Source organism: Zea mays, chromosome 8 (assembly GCF_902167145.1).
Source record: "Zea mays cultivar B73 chromosome 8, Zm-B73-REFERENCE-NAM-5.0, whole genome shotgun sequence".
Classification (NCBI taxonomy): domain Eukaryota; kingdom Viridiplantae; phylum Streptophyta; class Magnoliopsida; order Poales; family Poaceae; genus Zea; species Zea mays.
The window spans coordinates 141955734-141970259 of NC_050103.1; the positions used below are offsets into that span (position 1 = coordinate 141955734).

Sequence of the window (14526 nt, forward strand, 5' to 3'; positions counted from 1 at the left end):
TTATTTGGTCCATGCATATCTTTGGGGGGCACAAAACGTGTAACATGTTTGAGACGGTATCTTAATCGGTTAGGCCTCTTGTTCGGTTATTCCAATTCCATGTGGATTGAAGTGTATTGGAATGTATTGAAATGGATTTTGACTTGCTATGGATTTAAACCGACTCAATACCACTCAATCCACATGGATTAATGGTGAAACAAACAAGCCCTTAATTGGATGGATTACATGTTCTAGTTAGAAGTTGAAAATATATTGGTGCCTATTCCGGAGAAAGGTTGGGTTTATTACCTATATAAGCGGGCTCTACTTTCTTTAAAAATCCTAATTACTTTTGATTAACATCCTAATTAATTACCATTTTAGAAATCCTAATTGCACTACTATTTTCACACTTAAAATCGACATCAATTGCGCGCATTATTACTATTTCACACTTAGAAATCCTAGCTAGTTGGATACTTTTATTTTGGATAAATCAGAATCTACTTGAGAGACTAAGTTATTTAGCTTAGAATTTAATATTCTATGGCTTATAAAAGTTTACATATAATTATATCTCAAAATTATAGGCTCTGTAACTTGTAACTTATAGCAATGCTCTTTAGCTAAGTTTTTAGCAACGGAAATACAGCGTACAGAAAATATCTATGTTATATGGTCAAAACTTATATATAAATGTATTCTATGTATAATTATATTAATTTAGTCAATCTATGTCTAAATTATGATTTTTATTTGAAAGATCTAGAACAATGTGGTCTACACGAGATGCATGTTTAGAGAGCACATGATCTGCCGGGGACCCTTGTTCGCCTAATAATAATAATATATACAGTGCCTTGTGCATGCTTGGGGACCCCGGCCGGCCGCCTACCTGTACCTTTCGATATTCTTACATAAATAATGTAGGTGGCCTAGATAAGGGTTGTTCAAAAATATAAAGTGAGGATGGCTGGATAAGCACAAACATGTCTTGATGCCAGCTCATATATCCTGATCCTGATTAGGGTTAAAAACGGACGGAAAAAATCCAGTCTCGATTTGTACCATTTTCTATATTTGACCCGACCGTTTCTGTATTTACGGAAAAAATATGGAAACAGGACGGAAACGGGAGAGGACTTATTCCGTCCGTTTTTGCGGGATCCCGTTTTTTCCGGATCGAATCCTTATTTATTCCGTATTGGACAAATATGGGACGAGCCTAATATGCATTAATATATAAACAAAACCCTCGTGTATTTAGGTGACAAATTATAGCACAATTGGCCATTGTAACCACCGGCTCTTTTCAAATGACAAGTGTCAAATGACAAGTGATTTAAAGTCTTAAACAACATTGGATGTAGCTAAATGTACACATTTAGCAACCAAACAACAATAGAATGTTGCCTCTCTATATCTATTTGTTTTATATTATTTCTGCCAGTCAATCACTAGTCAAACGTCAATAACATTTCTATTTGTATTAGATTGTGAGTTTTCGTTAGTATTTCCGTTTCCGTTCGTTTTCGCAATTCCGTTTATTCCGCTCCCGTTTCCGTTCCCGACTATTCCGGATCCGATCCCGTTTCCGATGATAAAATACGGATATAGAAACGGGAGAGAGGTTTTTCCGTCAGTTTTCATCCCTAATCCTGATCCGTATTTGGCTTTGCAAATTAACTAGTATATATTTATATCATAGTTGTGTTCTTCTATACACGGGAGTGAGCAGTAGCTGCAGTGCTTCACTTGGATCAGGTGGGCTCCTCCGAGGATTGGATTGCATCATTAAAAACAGTGCGGCAGTTAATTAATGAGACGTCAAGCCTGGAGAAGCGACACGTAACGGCTCTGAGTTAGCAACACGTAGCCATCCCCTTTCCTGCCGAAGGAGGAGCGTGCATCGGTCATCACTCATCAGATGACAGCGGGCGGGCCTCCGCCGAGCATTTGGATATTGGACCACCCCCCGGCCAGCCATCGGCGTCGGTCCATCGGCCGTGTGCGAGTTATGCGGGCGGCCCACGCGGCCTCGTGGGTGGATGGGGGCCCAGCCCCGGTGAGCCCTCGTCGCCAAGCGCGGCCGTCGTGGTCCCCTTGGGTCGCGCCTTATCACACGTCGGATCGGACGCCGCCGTCGCCGTCGCGCGTTGGGGGTGGCCGGGTGGGGCAAGCGGCGGATCCCGACCGATTCGGCCGCCGTTGTGAAAGTGAAACCGCGTCGGACTTGTTCATCCTAGAACCAGCGCGGAAATCTACCGTTTCCAGGCCGGGGTTGCGTCTACTCTCGTGTGGATATTCCGAGGAGCAGTCGACATTCCTCAGTCTCCTCCACAAACAATCTGACACTCCTACTCCACTGTGCAGTGTCACTGGTAACGAGTAAACACATTAAACAGCGGAGTATCTCAAGAGGAACAGTGATACAGGATGTGGTCCTCCCGGGACGTCACGTACCCATCATCCTCCGTGCCGGTGCGGCGGTGCCTGGTCCATCCGGTTTGTTGCCGAGCCCTACATTTTGGCCTCTGCGTCCACAATTGAGTTGATGGATCTCTCCCCTCTGACCCTCTCCCATAGGGGTGGGGCTCCTCACCCGCCTTCAATGACTGATAATTGTCCAGGCAAAGCATAGCTATAGCAGTCACAACACAAACTACAATTGATTCCCATAGCTGACCCTCACTAAAAAATCACTGATAGAAACTATAAGTTTCATCGCTATTTTTTGTTGTAGTGTCGTAATAAATATGGATGTAACAGTGTGGCTAGTAAACTGTGAACTCTGATGGAAACTGGATGCTCATCCCAACGGTAAAACAATGATTTCTTGTGTCTTCGTCGCATGTGTAGACCTAATTTCTCATGGAATTTCCTCATCTTTCTTATTAATTTTCTTACCATGTCACCAAATTGCTTATGTGGTAGCTAAATTAATGTTATAAAAATTAAATGATATAGAGGGTTAGACCTGCTCTTATAGCTAAGTTCTATTCCCAGCCCTCACCTTGCCATTCTTCCGCAGCCGATGTAAAGTAGGGGTGGTAATGAATCACAACCCAAATAATTATTTACAATTTGTTTAAACCCTTAATTAATTTTAATTGAAAATGAATAGAAATAGATCATAATCTAATCTTTAAATTGTATAGTTAAAATTTAGAGCACCACCTCTACGTAACGGTGGGGATAGGACAGCAGGCTCCGGCTCGAGTAATTTTGTTTTGGTGGTCGCCCTCCTTTTATCCTTTAGCAGCCGGAGGACCAGATGACCTAATCAATGCGCCGCAATTACAACGATCGTTACCATGTTAGTGCACAGGTGGAGGCTAGAGTGAAATCTAAACATGCTTCTGCATCCTGACGCGTTGAGGAAAACAGGCCAGAAACGCGAAGTGCCAAGTTGAAATCCTTTATTTTGTTTTCATGATTCACAGACGGTCAAGGGATCCACGGTCCCGCATACACCTTTTGGATATTCCCCTTTTTACGTTCAAAATATAAAGCAGTTGAAACCTGTATCGCAAAGGGTAACATCTCTAGAACTCCAGCATTCGGCCTCGAAAGATGGCCTCAGCTTTCCTGACCTCCTTCTCTGGTCCAATGATGAACACCTACATTTAGAACACAGATAAAAACAGGATCAGTACAAAAGCTGAAATATGTGCATTCAGATCAGTTGCTGCAAAATGATTCGTGCCTACCCAATATCTATGTAGAGTTAGGAAGAACATCCTAGTGTGATACCATAATATTACGATAACACTAACAACAATTGATTTCAAGCAGTTGTTCGCTAGTGAGTGCATACAGCTGGAAATGATTAAGGCAATGATCGAGACATTTAGAGGCTTGTAACACATGCCACACACACACACACACACATCCAACAGTGATCACAAATATACCTCGATTCCTAATATGCCATCAACATTTCTGACATGTGGCTACTTGCCATAGACAAAGGCATAGGCAATGGACACATCCAGAATCCAGAATTAAGGGTAAACCAAGTGGCATATGAGAGAAAGTGAGAAACAATACTAAGAGAAAGGTCCACCATGATAGGCAGACTGACAGTGAAAACAACAAATGAATGGGAACTAAAGCCCTATTCTCAAATAGGGAAAAACAAAAGGGGAAAAAATAAGTGCAGAGCCCACCACTTCGTTATTCAAACAAGGCTGGATCAACAATTTAGCAAAGCCCAGCACGACTATCCAGTATGAATAGATTATTTCTGACAAATAAGGCTGTGGGAAACATACCCTGTCTGGAGGCCCCTTAGCACCACCAATATGTATTTCAACCCTGCCCACAGGAACAAAAAATAACAGAGGATTAATGAAGTTTAACAGCATAGATGATGGGATGTTTACAAAATCAGACTCAATATATTTACTTGCAACATTCTTTCACAGCCATTATCGTTGACCCCTTTCTGCCAATAACTCGTCCCATTTTCCCAGGAGGCACATCTAAGACTGACAGGATATCGGCTTCAGGAACATAAACATCAGCCTCAATGTCATCTATCACAAACATGGAACAACAATCAGTGCAAACACTCTGCAATGTAAACATACTGATAAGATTAAAATTATTTGGTCAAAGAAGTAACAGATGCAATGTAAACACATCCATGCCAAGATCGTGAGGATTATATCTAGGACCAAACTAGGCAGTCAAAAGTTACAAGACATAGAACTCTGGCCCTACAACGTCAACTATGGCTGTTCAAAACCAGTTTTGCCAACCCATAAAAATGTTATTTGATCCAGCAGCCTGCTGCCTTTGCTGCAGCTATTTGATGTCAGAGTCATGTAGATTGCTAAACACAACAAGCAGTTTACCTGTATTACAATAACAGTCATACATTTCACATTTTTCTGAAGGACTCAAAACAAAAGGTAAAATGGAATTATTATGTGGTAAATGTCAGGGCCCAAGAGGGCTCGCTACAGTAACGTTGGTACTTAGCACACCCTCGCCCCTCGGGTAGGTTAGATAAAGATAAGGCTAGTTTAGGATAAGATTAGAATTAGGGATGATATTAGATCTAGTGCTTAGAGGTCAAGTAATCCTCTCTATATAAGGAGAAGCATTGTATCAATTGAAGGTAAGCAAGAGATTAGAAGGAAATACCTTCTCTCTTGCCGGCCGTGGGCAAAGCCCTGCGGCCGGCCTCCCCAGCGTCCCTAACCCTAGTTGTCGCCCTCAAACCCTCGCAACCCCATCCTTACTTGTTGCGCCACGTCCCCAGTAGGATCTGCAATCCTATCAACCCACCAGATCCTGATTCCTAACAATCTGGTACTGGAGACCTCACCGATCCTAGGATGTTGGATGACCCTCCCTAGCCTTCTGTTCCCCTGGCGACAGACCCCATCCCGGCGACCTCCAGGGCAGCAGCCGCCACCAGCATGTCGCCCACTGCGCCCATGTCGCAGGACTCCTTCATGGTGTTCCAGCGGCAGGTGCTGGACTTCCATACGTTGATCACCAACCACCTGTCGGCACTGACCGCTCAGTTGGGGGCGATCAAGGTCCAGTCTACGCCGGCCCCGTACATGATCGAGCCTTCATCGTCGTCCCATGTCTTCCCTCCGCTGCGCAAGATTACCCCTACAGCCCTCCCGGCTATGGGGGCATCCCCACAATGCCCGCTGCAGCGCCCTCCCTGCCCCTATCAGCCATTGTGAGACGATTGTTGCCCTCTGCGCCGCCCCTACTACAGTATGGCCACCATGGTTCGGTTCCAGTCATGCCGGGGGTCTTCTCTAAGTCGTATGTCCTACCTGTGAGTTCGGTGCCCGGCCCTTTTCCGCAGCCAATCAACTGGCCACCGCCACAACCGGCCAGCAGGCTCCTGACCACCGAGGAGAGCAGCAGTCCGGGGCTACTTCCCACCACTCCTTCACTCATCCCATCATTCACCGCCCCCATGCCTATGCCGCCACAACAGCACTGTGATGGCGTCTTCTACAGGGGTGTGGATGGCATTAGGGCATCGAAGACGCAGCTACAGGCGGTGGCACGCTGCCTCCTAGCGTGTCGGAAAGGACAACGCCCCATCTTCAAGCGGTGGCGCCTACTCGTCCCAGCAACCTTGCAGCAGCTCGCGGAGAGGAAGGCAATTGTACTGGCAAGTGCCTACAAGGTGCCTGCGGCGCGTGGCCTCCTAGTGCGCCGACGGCTGCAAGAGGTGCACCAGCAGACACTCGGGGCAACCTTGGTGGCGGTTGAGCTCGGCACACGGGGGCGCGACGACCATCAGCAACCGCGTCGGCCCGCTGTCTCCAAGTGCAAGCATGGTGCGTGTCCCACGAGCAACGAACTCCAACTCTACTCCCTCCTTGTCATCGGCGAGGGCGCACTGCTTAGCGCCACCACATTCCGCTACCGGCCGCCACGAGGGCGCCTCCCAGGGGCGGATCTAGGAGGGGGGCTGCCGGGGCTGCAGCCCCGGTCGCCCCCTATAACACCTATTAATACATACTTTATCTATCTTAAAATAGTAGTTAACATTTTAGGGAATTAGTAGGTTTATATAGTTTTTGATTGATGCATGTGTTTTATATGTGTCTAGATTCATCATCATCCAAGAGCTAAAAGGGCAACTATTTTGGAACGTAAGAGTATATTATAACATAAATGCAGACTATAAAGGTTAACTAAGATAGGCCACAATTTTCTTTCTGATCGTGTCATTCAACACATGTATTTGGCCTCCATCCGTGCCACCAGCACGCTAGGTGGTAGCGCGCGCATCCACGCTGGACTGTCCATGCTTCAGCAGTGCAAATACACGCCACCACACAGGACGCAGTCATGAGCTAGCGCGCACGGCCAATGCACATCTAACAGTTAGCACGGCCAATGCACATCTAACAGTTAGCATGGCCAATGCACATCTAACAGTTAGCAGCGCGCATGTGTGCAACGCAAGAGGCAGGCTGCAAGCCAGGGGGACAGGGGAGCAATGTCTTGCCTAATGCTTCCCTAATTCTATAGGACATGTTAGTTTTTTAGCTAATTCTCATGCATGTAAATAGTGCAAAAAATGCTTCTAACAACCTCCTTAATCTAATTTGGTCCCCCCTAATTTTGGATCCTGGTTTCGCCCCTGCTCAAGCAGCACCATGGCAGACCTGCTGCAGCACACTAGTACATCAGGCCTGCGAGAACATCGTCGTGGCACTTACCCCTAAAATGGCCGCTGGTGGCTCCGCCAAACATGATTTAACTTATAGCCCCTGCTTTGATCCAATCCTGGATCCGCCACTGGCGCCTCCGCTGGTCATTGTTGTGACCCATTCTAGGTGGCCATCCATGTACTCCCCTTTCATCCAGATGGCGTCAACAGGATCCAGGTGGCTGCACACGTGCAGATCCAGTGCGCGGAAGGTGTCTATCTCATCTTAAGAGGTCAAAAAAATAAAGAGTTGCAGTCTATTTTAGATTCAGAATAATAAAATAAGCCGAGATGTAAAAGGATTATTTTTAGGTGTTAGGTTTGTGTCTAGCAGTCATCGTTAGGTTGCAGCTTGAGGACGACCTGCTTGTTCAGGAGGGGTGTAGTGTCAAGGCCCAAGAGGGCCCGCTACAGTAACCTCGGTGTTGTAGCACGCCCCTCAGATAGTTTAAATAAAGATAAGGCTAGTTTGGGATAAGATTAGAATTAGGGATAATATTAGATCTAGTTCTTAGAGGTCAAGTAACCCTCTCTATATAACGAGAAGGATTGTATTAATTGAAGGTAAGCAAGAGATTAGAAGGCAATTCCTTCTCTCTTGTCGGTCGTAGGCAAAGCCCTGCGGCCGACCTCCCCGGCGCCCCTAACCCTAGTCGTCGCCCTCAAACCATCGCAGCCCCCATTCTTACTCGTTGTGCCATGTGCCCGGTAGGATCCGCAATCCTATCAACCCACCAGATGCTGATTCCTAACAGACGTAAGCTCCTTAATTTCAAACAAAAGGGTAAAAATCTTATATATACTGACCAGGGACAGGAGGAAGAGGTGACCAATCTGCAAACTGGTTGTCGCTTAAGCAAAAGCACCTACAGTACAGCTCACTGCGAACTGCCAGACGCCATAAAGATACTTTGCTTAACTTTTCCATCATTTTCGCATATATACTGAGAAGGAAGCGGACATCATCTGTGGCAGCTCGAACCATCATATCAGACAAGGGCCTAATTGTCCAAAAGTTAGGGTCCTGAAAATCCATCAATTAATATTATTTGTCAGCTTTCCTCGATAAGATATGCTATCAAAACAACAGAACAGCTAATGGCAAGACGTTATCAGAGAAACTAAACACAACGTTTCATATCCATGAGGATGTTCTAAATAGCAGGTTGCTGACCTGCCTTAGAAGGGTACGGACTTCTTCCTTTTCAGGATATAGTATGCCTACATAAAGCAGTACCACAGTATCACACCATATGTACAATCAAACAATAAAAACATACAATGATGAGGAATGCAATGCACCACACAATTCTCCAAAACGAGAATACATAGTGCATAGGGAGAAGGATTAACAGATATGATGTTTGACAGTAACAGCACGCTTTTTGTTAAAAATACGAATGGTGGCACCAATATCATAGACTTCTAGCTGGGTTGCATGCACCTGTGTAATTAGGTAGTAAAGAATTTGGCTGAACGAAGATATAAGCACTATCACTTCGCTGAAACAAGTAGATCAAGATCAACCATAGGTTACTCACAGGCTGATAATACATGGTTAAGTCTCCATGCCATGCATTGGGTGACGATTGTAATGACTTCAAAACTTGCCACAACCATGACATACTACTTGCTACTCCCTCCGTTCCAAAATATAGGTTAGGTCATTTTAGTTTGTCTTTAGTCAAACATTTCTAAGTTTGACCAAATTAATAGAAAGATACACCAAAACCTAACAGCTAACACATCAAATGAGTTTAGTCATATCCTCTATTTCCAAGGCATAACCTAAGCATCAAGGTGCACCAAGCTCGCCTTGGGGGTCTAGTTACGCTTTGTGCCTAAGCGACAAGGCATATCCAGCTCACTTTGTTGCCTTTGAAACCATGACTATATCCACCATGAAATATGTCTTGATAGTGCAATTTATTTGTTTCATAGATGCTAATGTACTTTTCTACAAACTTGGTCAAAGTTAGAGAAGTTTGACTTAGGATAACTTAAAGGTGCAGACCTAGTACCAGATGCTCCCACATGGGTGGGGCCTGGGGAAAGATAAACCGAGGCAAGCCTTGCCCCCGCAAATGCGGAGAGGCGACTTTGAACCTGTAAACTGGTAGCTCAAAAAGACAGCTCTCACCACAGCACTAGACCTAGTGACTTAGGACAGCTTGACGAATATTTTTTGAACGGAGGGAGTAAGCTCATAACCAAAAAGATCACTATTGCACCCCCACCTGCTGCAATTTAGCATAATCTACATCTACCACATTATGTTGCCCGTTGCTGCTCCTAGATGTAGATCTAGAACAGAGCAGAAAAAAGGGGATGGAGAGCAAGGGAGAAGGCTTAGTGAAGTAGGATGTGATGGAAGGATAATGAAGACTAATAAGTTGACGATCATGACTGCCAGCAGCAAGGCCAAGGCATTACAGCCTGAGTGCCTGACCAACAGTGGAGAGGGGTGGTGGCAATGGTTGCAACACACAAGAATTCACGATAGTTGATGATAGGAACTTGCAGCAATGGAGAACAAGTTGAAGGACCACTGTAGTAGCAATTGGGTTGTCTTATTTCTTGTAACCGGTGATTTAGATACCATGTAGCAGGTGTGTGTGAGAGTTTGGGTCTATGTATGACTCTCTTCTATCAATACCTGCGTGTTTGAGGGGGGAAAAGCAATGGAGGGGACAAGTGGTTCCTACAGGGACCAATGGGCTAGTTTTTTTGGCTTTCCCTTCGTATGTGTTGGTCTAGGACTTTGGGGTTCACCATAGCTGCACCGTTATTGGGTTCTACCAGTCCTAGATGGCTTGTTGTAATGATGTGGGACTAAATGAGCTCTTTGAATTGTGTGTGGAGCCTTGACACAGTCACACAGCTTCGCCTCACACTCAAGATGGTGTTCGACCTTCTGTCAAAGGCCCCAGTAGGACTACTTTGGCAGGTTGGTACATTGTATTCCCAAACACAAGATTTAATACAGCTAACATAGGATTGAAAGCACACGATGCCCGAATTCTGCTAATCTGCTGTCATATTTCAAATTTGATTAAAAAAACACAACAATCAAATAAAAACACCATCTTGGTTTGTTATATCTGCACACAAAAATAGAAAGTATCCTAACCATATTTATGCACTGACTATACAGCAAGGTGTAAGGCATATAGTTCACCCCGCAAAAAGACCTCTAGCTGAGTTGGTTATGTGGTCTGAGTAGCGCTCCTCAGGTCCTGGGTTCGACTCCCCGTGAAAGCGAATTTCAGGCTGTGGTTAAAAAAAATCCCCTCGTCTGTCCCACGCCAAAGCAGGGGTCTAAGGCTCAGCCCCGGTCACGGTCGTTCTCACATAGGCTTCGATGCCGCTGTGTATGGGTGGGGCAGGGGTTCGGGGGTTTTCTCGACCTGTGTGAGAAGATCTTCTTAATACAATACTCGGGGGCTGTCTTACCCCCTGCACGTCGAGTTTTTTTTTCTCGAATACGCTGTGTATCATTATATTAAGTAGAATAAGATGGGGTGAGGTGTTAAAGAACCTCATACAACTCTACACACCACCCAACAAAAGAAAATGAGCGGGAGCACCAGTACACTAAGCATACTAGAGACCAACTCCTCAAATAGTATGCCGAGGTAAAAGGATATCAGATAATCCGCGAGCCCCAGCCCTACACCAAAGATGAGACTCAGCCATGACCCAATTTATGACCTTGCTAGCCCTAGGCTGCTCTCTGTTGAAGACACATTGATTGCGATGAATCCAAATGGCCCAAGCTCCTAAAATGGTAAGGGAGTTCAGCCCCTTGCGCAGCTTCTTATTGGAGGGGCTAATAAGGGTCATGTTTACATTCTCCCACCAATCATCAAAGGAAGTAGAGTTGAGACTGGGAGAGAGGTGCTGCAAACCGACCGTTTTCAGGATATTAAACCAGACTTCCCTTGAGAATACACAGGAAACTAGCAGATGATTCATAGTTTCTTCCTCCTGGTCACATAACAGACATCATTGAGGGTGAGGCAGGCCTCTCCTTGCCACCCTGTGCCTCCAGACTATTAATTCGTGTCGACAAGAATTATGACCAAACACTTCCAATAAATTCCATTGCATATGACATAAAAGCATAAACACATATGGTCAAAGCTTAAGCAAAAGCTGCGCAAATTTATTTATTTTTCTTCAGGACTAAATTTCACCATATAAAGTGAAAATTGTAGTAAACAAATCTACCATTGAAAATATGTAAAAAAAGTCTGGCAAGATTTGTGGAAGGGGACATAATATGGTGCAACCATACAGATATGTACAACCGTGCAACCAAAACACAAACATGGAGGTAGAAGGACCTTTCTAAAGATATTCTTTTTCAAAACAACCCTCACACCTCCATGTTTGTGTCTTGGCTGCATGGTTGCACCAATCTGTATGGTTGCACTATATATGTTCCTTTCATGAAAAGGCATACAGCTCGAATCGGAGTATAGTACATACCACAGTATCGTTTATCAGCAAGAAGGCTGACAAAAGATATGTAATTGTAATCATCAGATGTCATCTTTTTTCCTTCCTGCTCCTGCTCTTCTATCAGAGAATAAGCAATCTGCACACAATAATAATAATTTAAGCCTTTCTTTCTTGTTAAGAATAACCACAGTATCCTACATAGTACTACAGAGAGCTCTCTAGCAAGGGGTACGCCACATAAATACTTATGCAGGGCGCATGGTCCCTAATTCATGATAATGCTAAGTTCTAAAGCTTCGTGCCAAAGAAGAGAAGATGATCATACATTGATAGTACAGAGAAAATAGCCTACTTATGAAAATCGCTAGAAATTGTTCCTATGAGCAAGTAAATATATATGGTGATTACCTGTGTATCCATCACATTATGCAGTTTTATGCCAAACTGAAAATACAAAGCCTGCAAAAAAGTGATAAAGTTTAATCTAGTTAGTCAAGTTTACAATCTCCTAAAAGGACAAAAAGGAAACATAGCAAGCTAAAAGTTCTCAAATCCAACATTAGGCACCTCACTGTCCCTTTTACAATCATGAATAACTTTGGTGATATGATCAGACTCAAGTGCGGGCTTACAAGCTTGAATAAGTTCTTTTCCACCCTCAATAGCATCAACTAGGTAAACAGCATCAGGGAATGCAAGCTGCAATATGTAGACAACCAACAAAAAGTATAGCACATCAGGATCTCAAATGTAGAGAGTGGACACTTTAGGAACAACCTCAAGAACAAGACAAGCATATACAAAAGTTGGATGAAACAGCAGGCATATTAAGTCTAGGTGCATGAAAAAAAAATACATGTAAATGCATGACCCTTGAATTCAAGGTAATGAAGTAGCATTTCTAGCAGAAACAATTCGTTAAAAAATGAAGACCACTGAAAGTTATGAAGTAATGTTTTAGTCCAGTTATAAGAAAAATGCATGGCAGCTGCATATAGTTTTGTGATGACACAATCATGATCATGAAAATATATTAAGTCTAGGTGCATGAAAAAAATACATGTAAATGCATGACCCTTGAATTCAAGGTAATGAAGTAGCATTTCTAGCAGAAACAATTCGTTACAAAATGAAGACCACTGAAAGTAATGAAGTAATGTTTTATTCCACTTATAAGAAAAATGAATGGCTGCTGCATAAAGTTTTTTGTGATGTCACAATCATGAAAACAAAACCCTATAATACAACATCATGCCAGCTAAGGTTACTTTTGCTCACCTGCATAATACAGAGAGCACCATTGCGGCAGAGATCAACACCTTCACAGTCAAATCCAATTACCAACTTCTGGGCAGCTGAGGGTTCAAGAAACTCGACTGGGAGTTGACCAGGTTTGGTAACGATATGATAGGAGGGGCATGGTAATTCTGGGTTGTTATCTGCAAGAGAAATCAAGTGATCAATACAAAGCAATTAAAATTGGCTCATTGGTGCACAACTGTAGAAGCAACCCCAATCAAGGGGAAACTATATGGACAAAAACAGTTCCCTGTTCTGAGCAAGATAACCGATCCTAGCAAGCAAAAAACCTACCAACAAAACACACAGGTAGCGATATGCAGCCAATTTCACTGCCAAACTATTAAGTAAATGGATAAAGTGCATCGGAATGGAATCATAAGAACTTGTTCCAGAATTTCTGGCACAATGCAGCTACACAACTAATTCTTCATCAATGCTAAAAAGAGTACTGATGAAGTAGCCAGCACCTATCAGCAAGTAATTATCACAAGATCAGGCACTATGATATTCACAAATTATTTGCATATAAAAATACAGAACTATTGGTGATTGAAGAGAACAAGTATTTCACTTGGAACTATGGGCATTCACTCCAAGTAATTCTGCAATCCCGCCCAAAAAAGACCTAGTCCCTAGAGCAACCCGCACGAAGTTACTAGCTGCGCGATCAAATAAGCATCTGCATACCAACATTACGAGCCCAAAAACCCTAAGATTATACCATGACACAAAACGCTCCAACAAAACACAGCAAGGTAGAAGCTAAAACACAAGTACACAAGGACTAAACGAACTCCCAGAACCCTAAAAGCAGCGGACGCCGATGCGGCACCGTGAGCACAGATGTACGGGCTCGCGCCGCGCGGGCGCAGCACTATGAGCGCGAAACGGTGGGGCGCTTCAAGCGAAACGGAGGGGCCGCTCGGTCATATGCGAAACGGAGCAGCAGGCAGCGGGATCGCAGCGACCTAACGCGCCACGATTTACACCGCGAGTAGAGCAACACTGGGAGAGCCGAGCCACCAGGAGGATGAAGAGAGAGGGGAGAGGCATAGGTAAGTGCCGCACCTGAGGGGTCGTCAGCGTCGGCGGGGTCGAGGGGCTCGGAATGGTGGGAGGCCATCCCGATCCCCTCACGATCGCTCGCAGGGGGAGAGAGGCAGGAGGCGGGCGCACCGGCGACGTTGAGGAACAAGGACGAAAAGGGAACACGAGGGGTGCGCCGTGCGCGGCTGCGCCTACTCGGCTATAGCTAATAGTCGCCGCGCCGGTGCTGCGGAAGTGAGGCGACGGTTACCGCTAGCAGCTGTCGGCTGGGCTTGGGCCTGTTCATTTATTGCGTGAACTCCACTGGCAGCCCAATCTGCGATGATGATGCCCTGATGCTATTGCACTCCCTCAACTAACAATTTACTGTGGTAAGGCTATCCACACTCGTACCATTCTAAATATTCTTTTTTATAGCAAAATTCTTTACCCTATATTATTATATTGACTCTATATCTTAATCATATACCAACTACTATATGTATAATATTATTTTTTCCTATTCTTTTTCTTTTCTTACTCAACTACCT

The 14526-nt window shown here is 44.4% G+C and overlaps 1 protein-coding gene across 2 annotated transcripts; it reads right to left on the reverse strand.

Annotated features, from left to right (window-relative positions):
* Positions 1-3385: 3385 nt before the first annotated feature.
* On the reverse strand, positions 3386-14289 carry LOC100273227 (3'-5' exonuclease domain-containing protein / K homology domain-containing protein / KH domain-containing protein). Of its 2 annotated transcripts, NM_001147669.1 has the most exons (10): positions 14018-14156; positions 12926-13086; positions 12215-12346; positions 12056-12106; positions 11675-11783; positions 8358-8404; positions 7991-8207; positions 4391-4520; positions 4257-4299; positions 3386-3602 (listed from the first exon to the last, which is right to left on the reverse strand). In NM_001147669.1, exons 1-10 carry the CDS (start codon positions 14070-14072, stop codon positions 3528-3530), a joined length of 1020 nt encoding a protein of 339 aa, NP_001141141.1. In that variant the 5' UTR covers positions 14073-14156; the 3' UTR covers positions 3386-3527. The 2 variants fall into 2 exon arrangements, with proteins under 2 accessions (NP_001141141.1, XP_008654563.1); XM_008656341.2 differs by lacking the exons at positions 3386-3602; positions 4257-4299; positions 4391-4520 and adding an exon at positions 7021-7408 and having other exon boundaries at positions 14018-14289.
* Between the last annotated feature and the right edge of the window lie 237 nt (positions 14290-14526).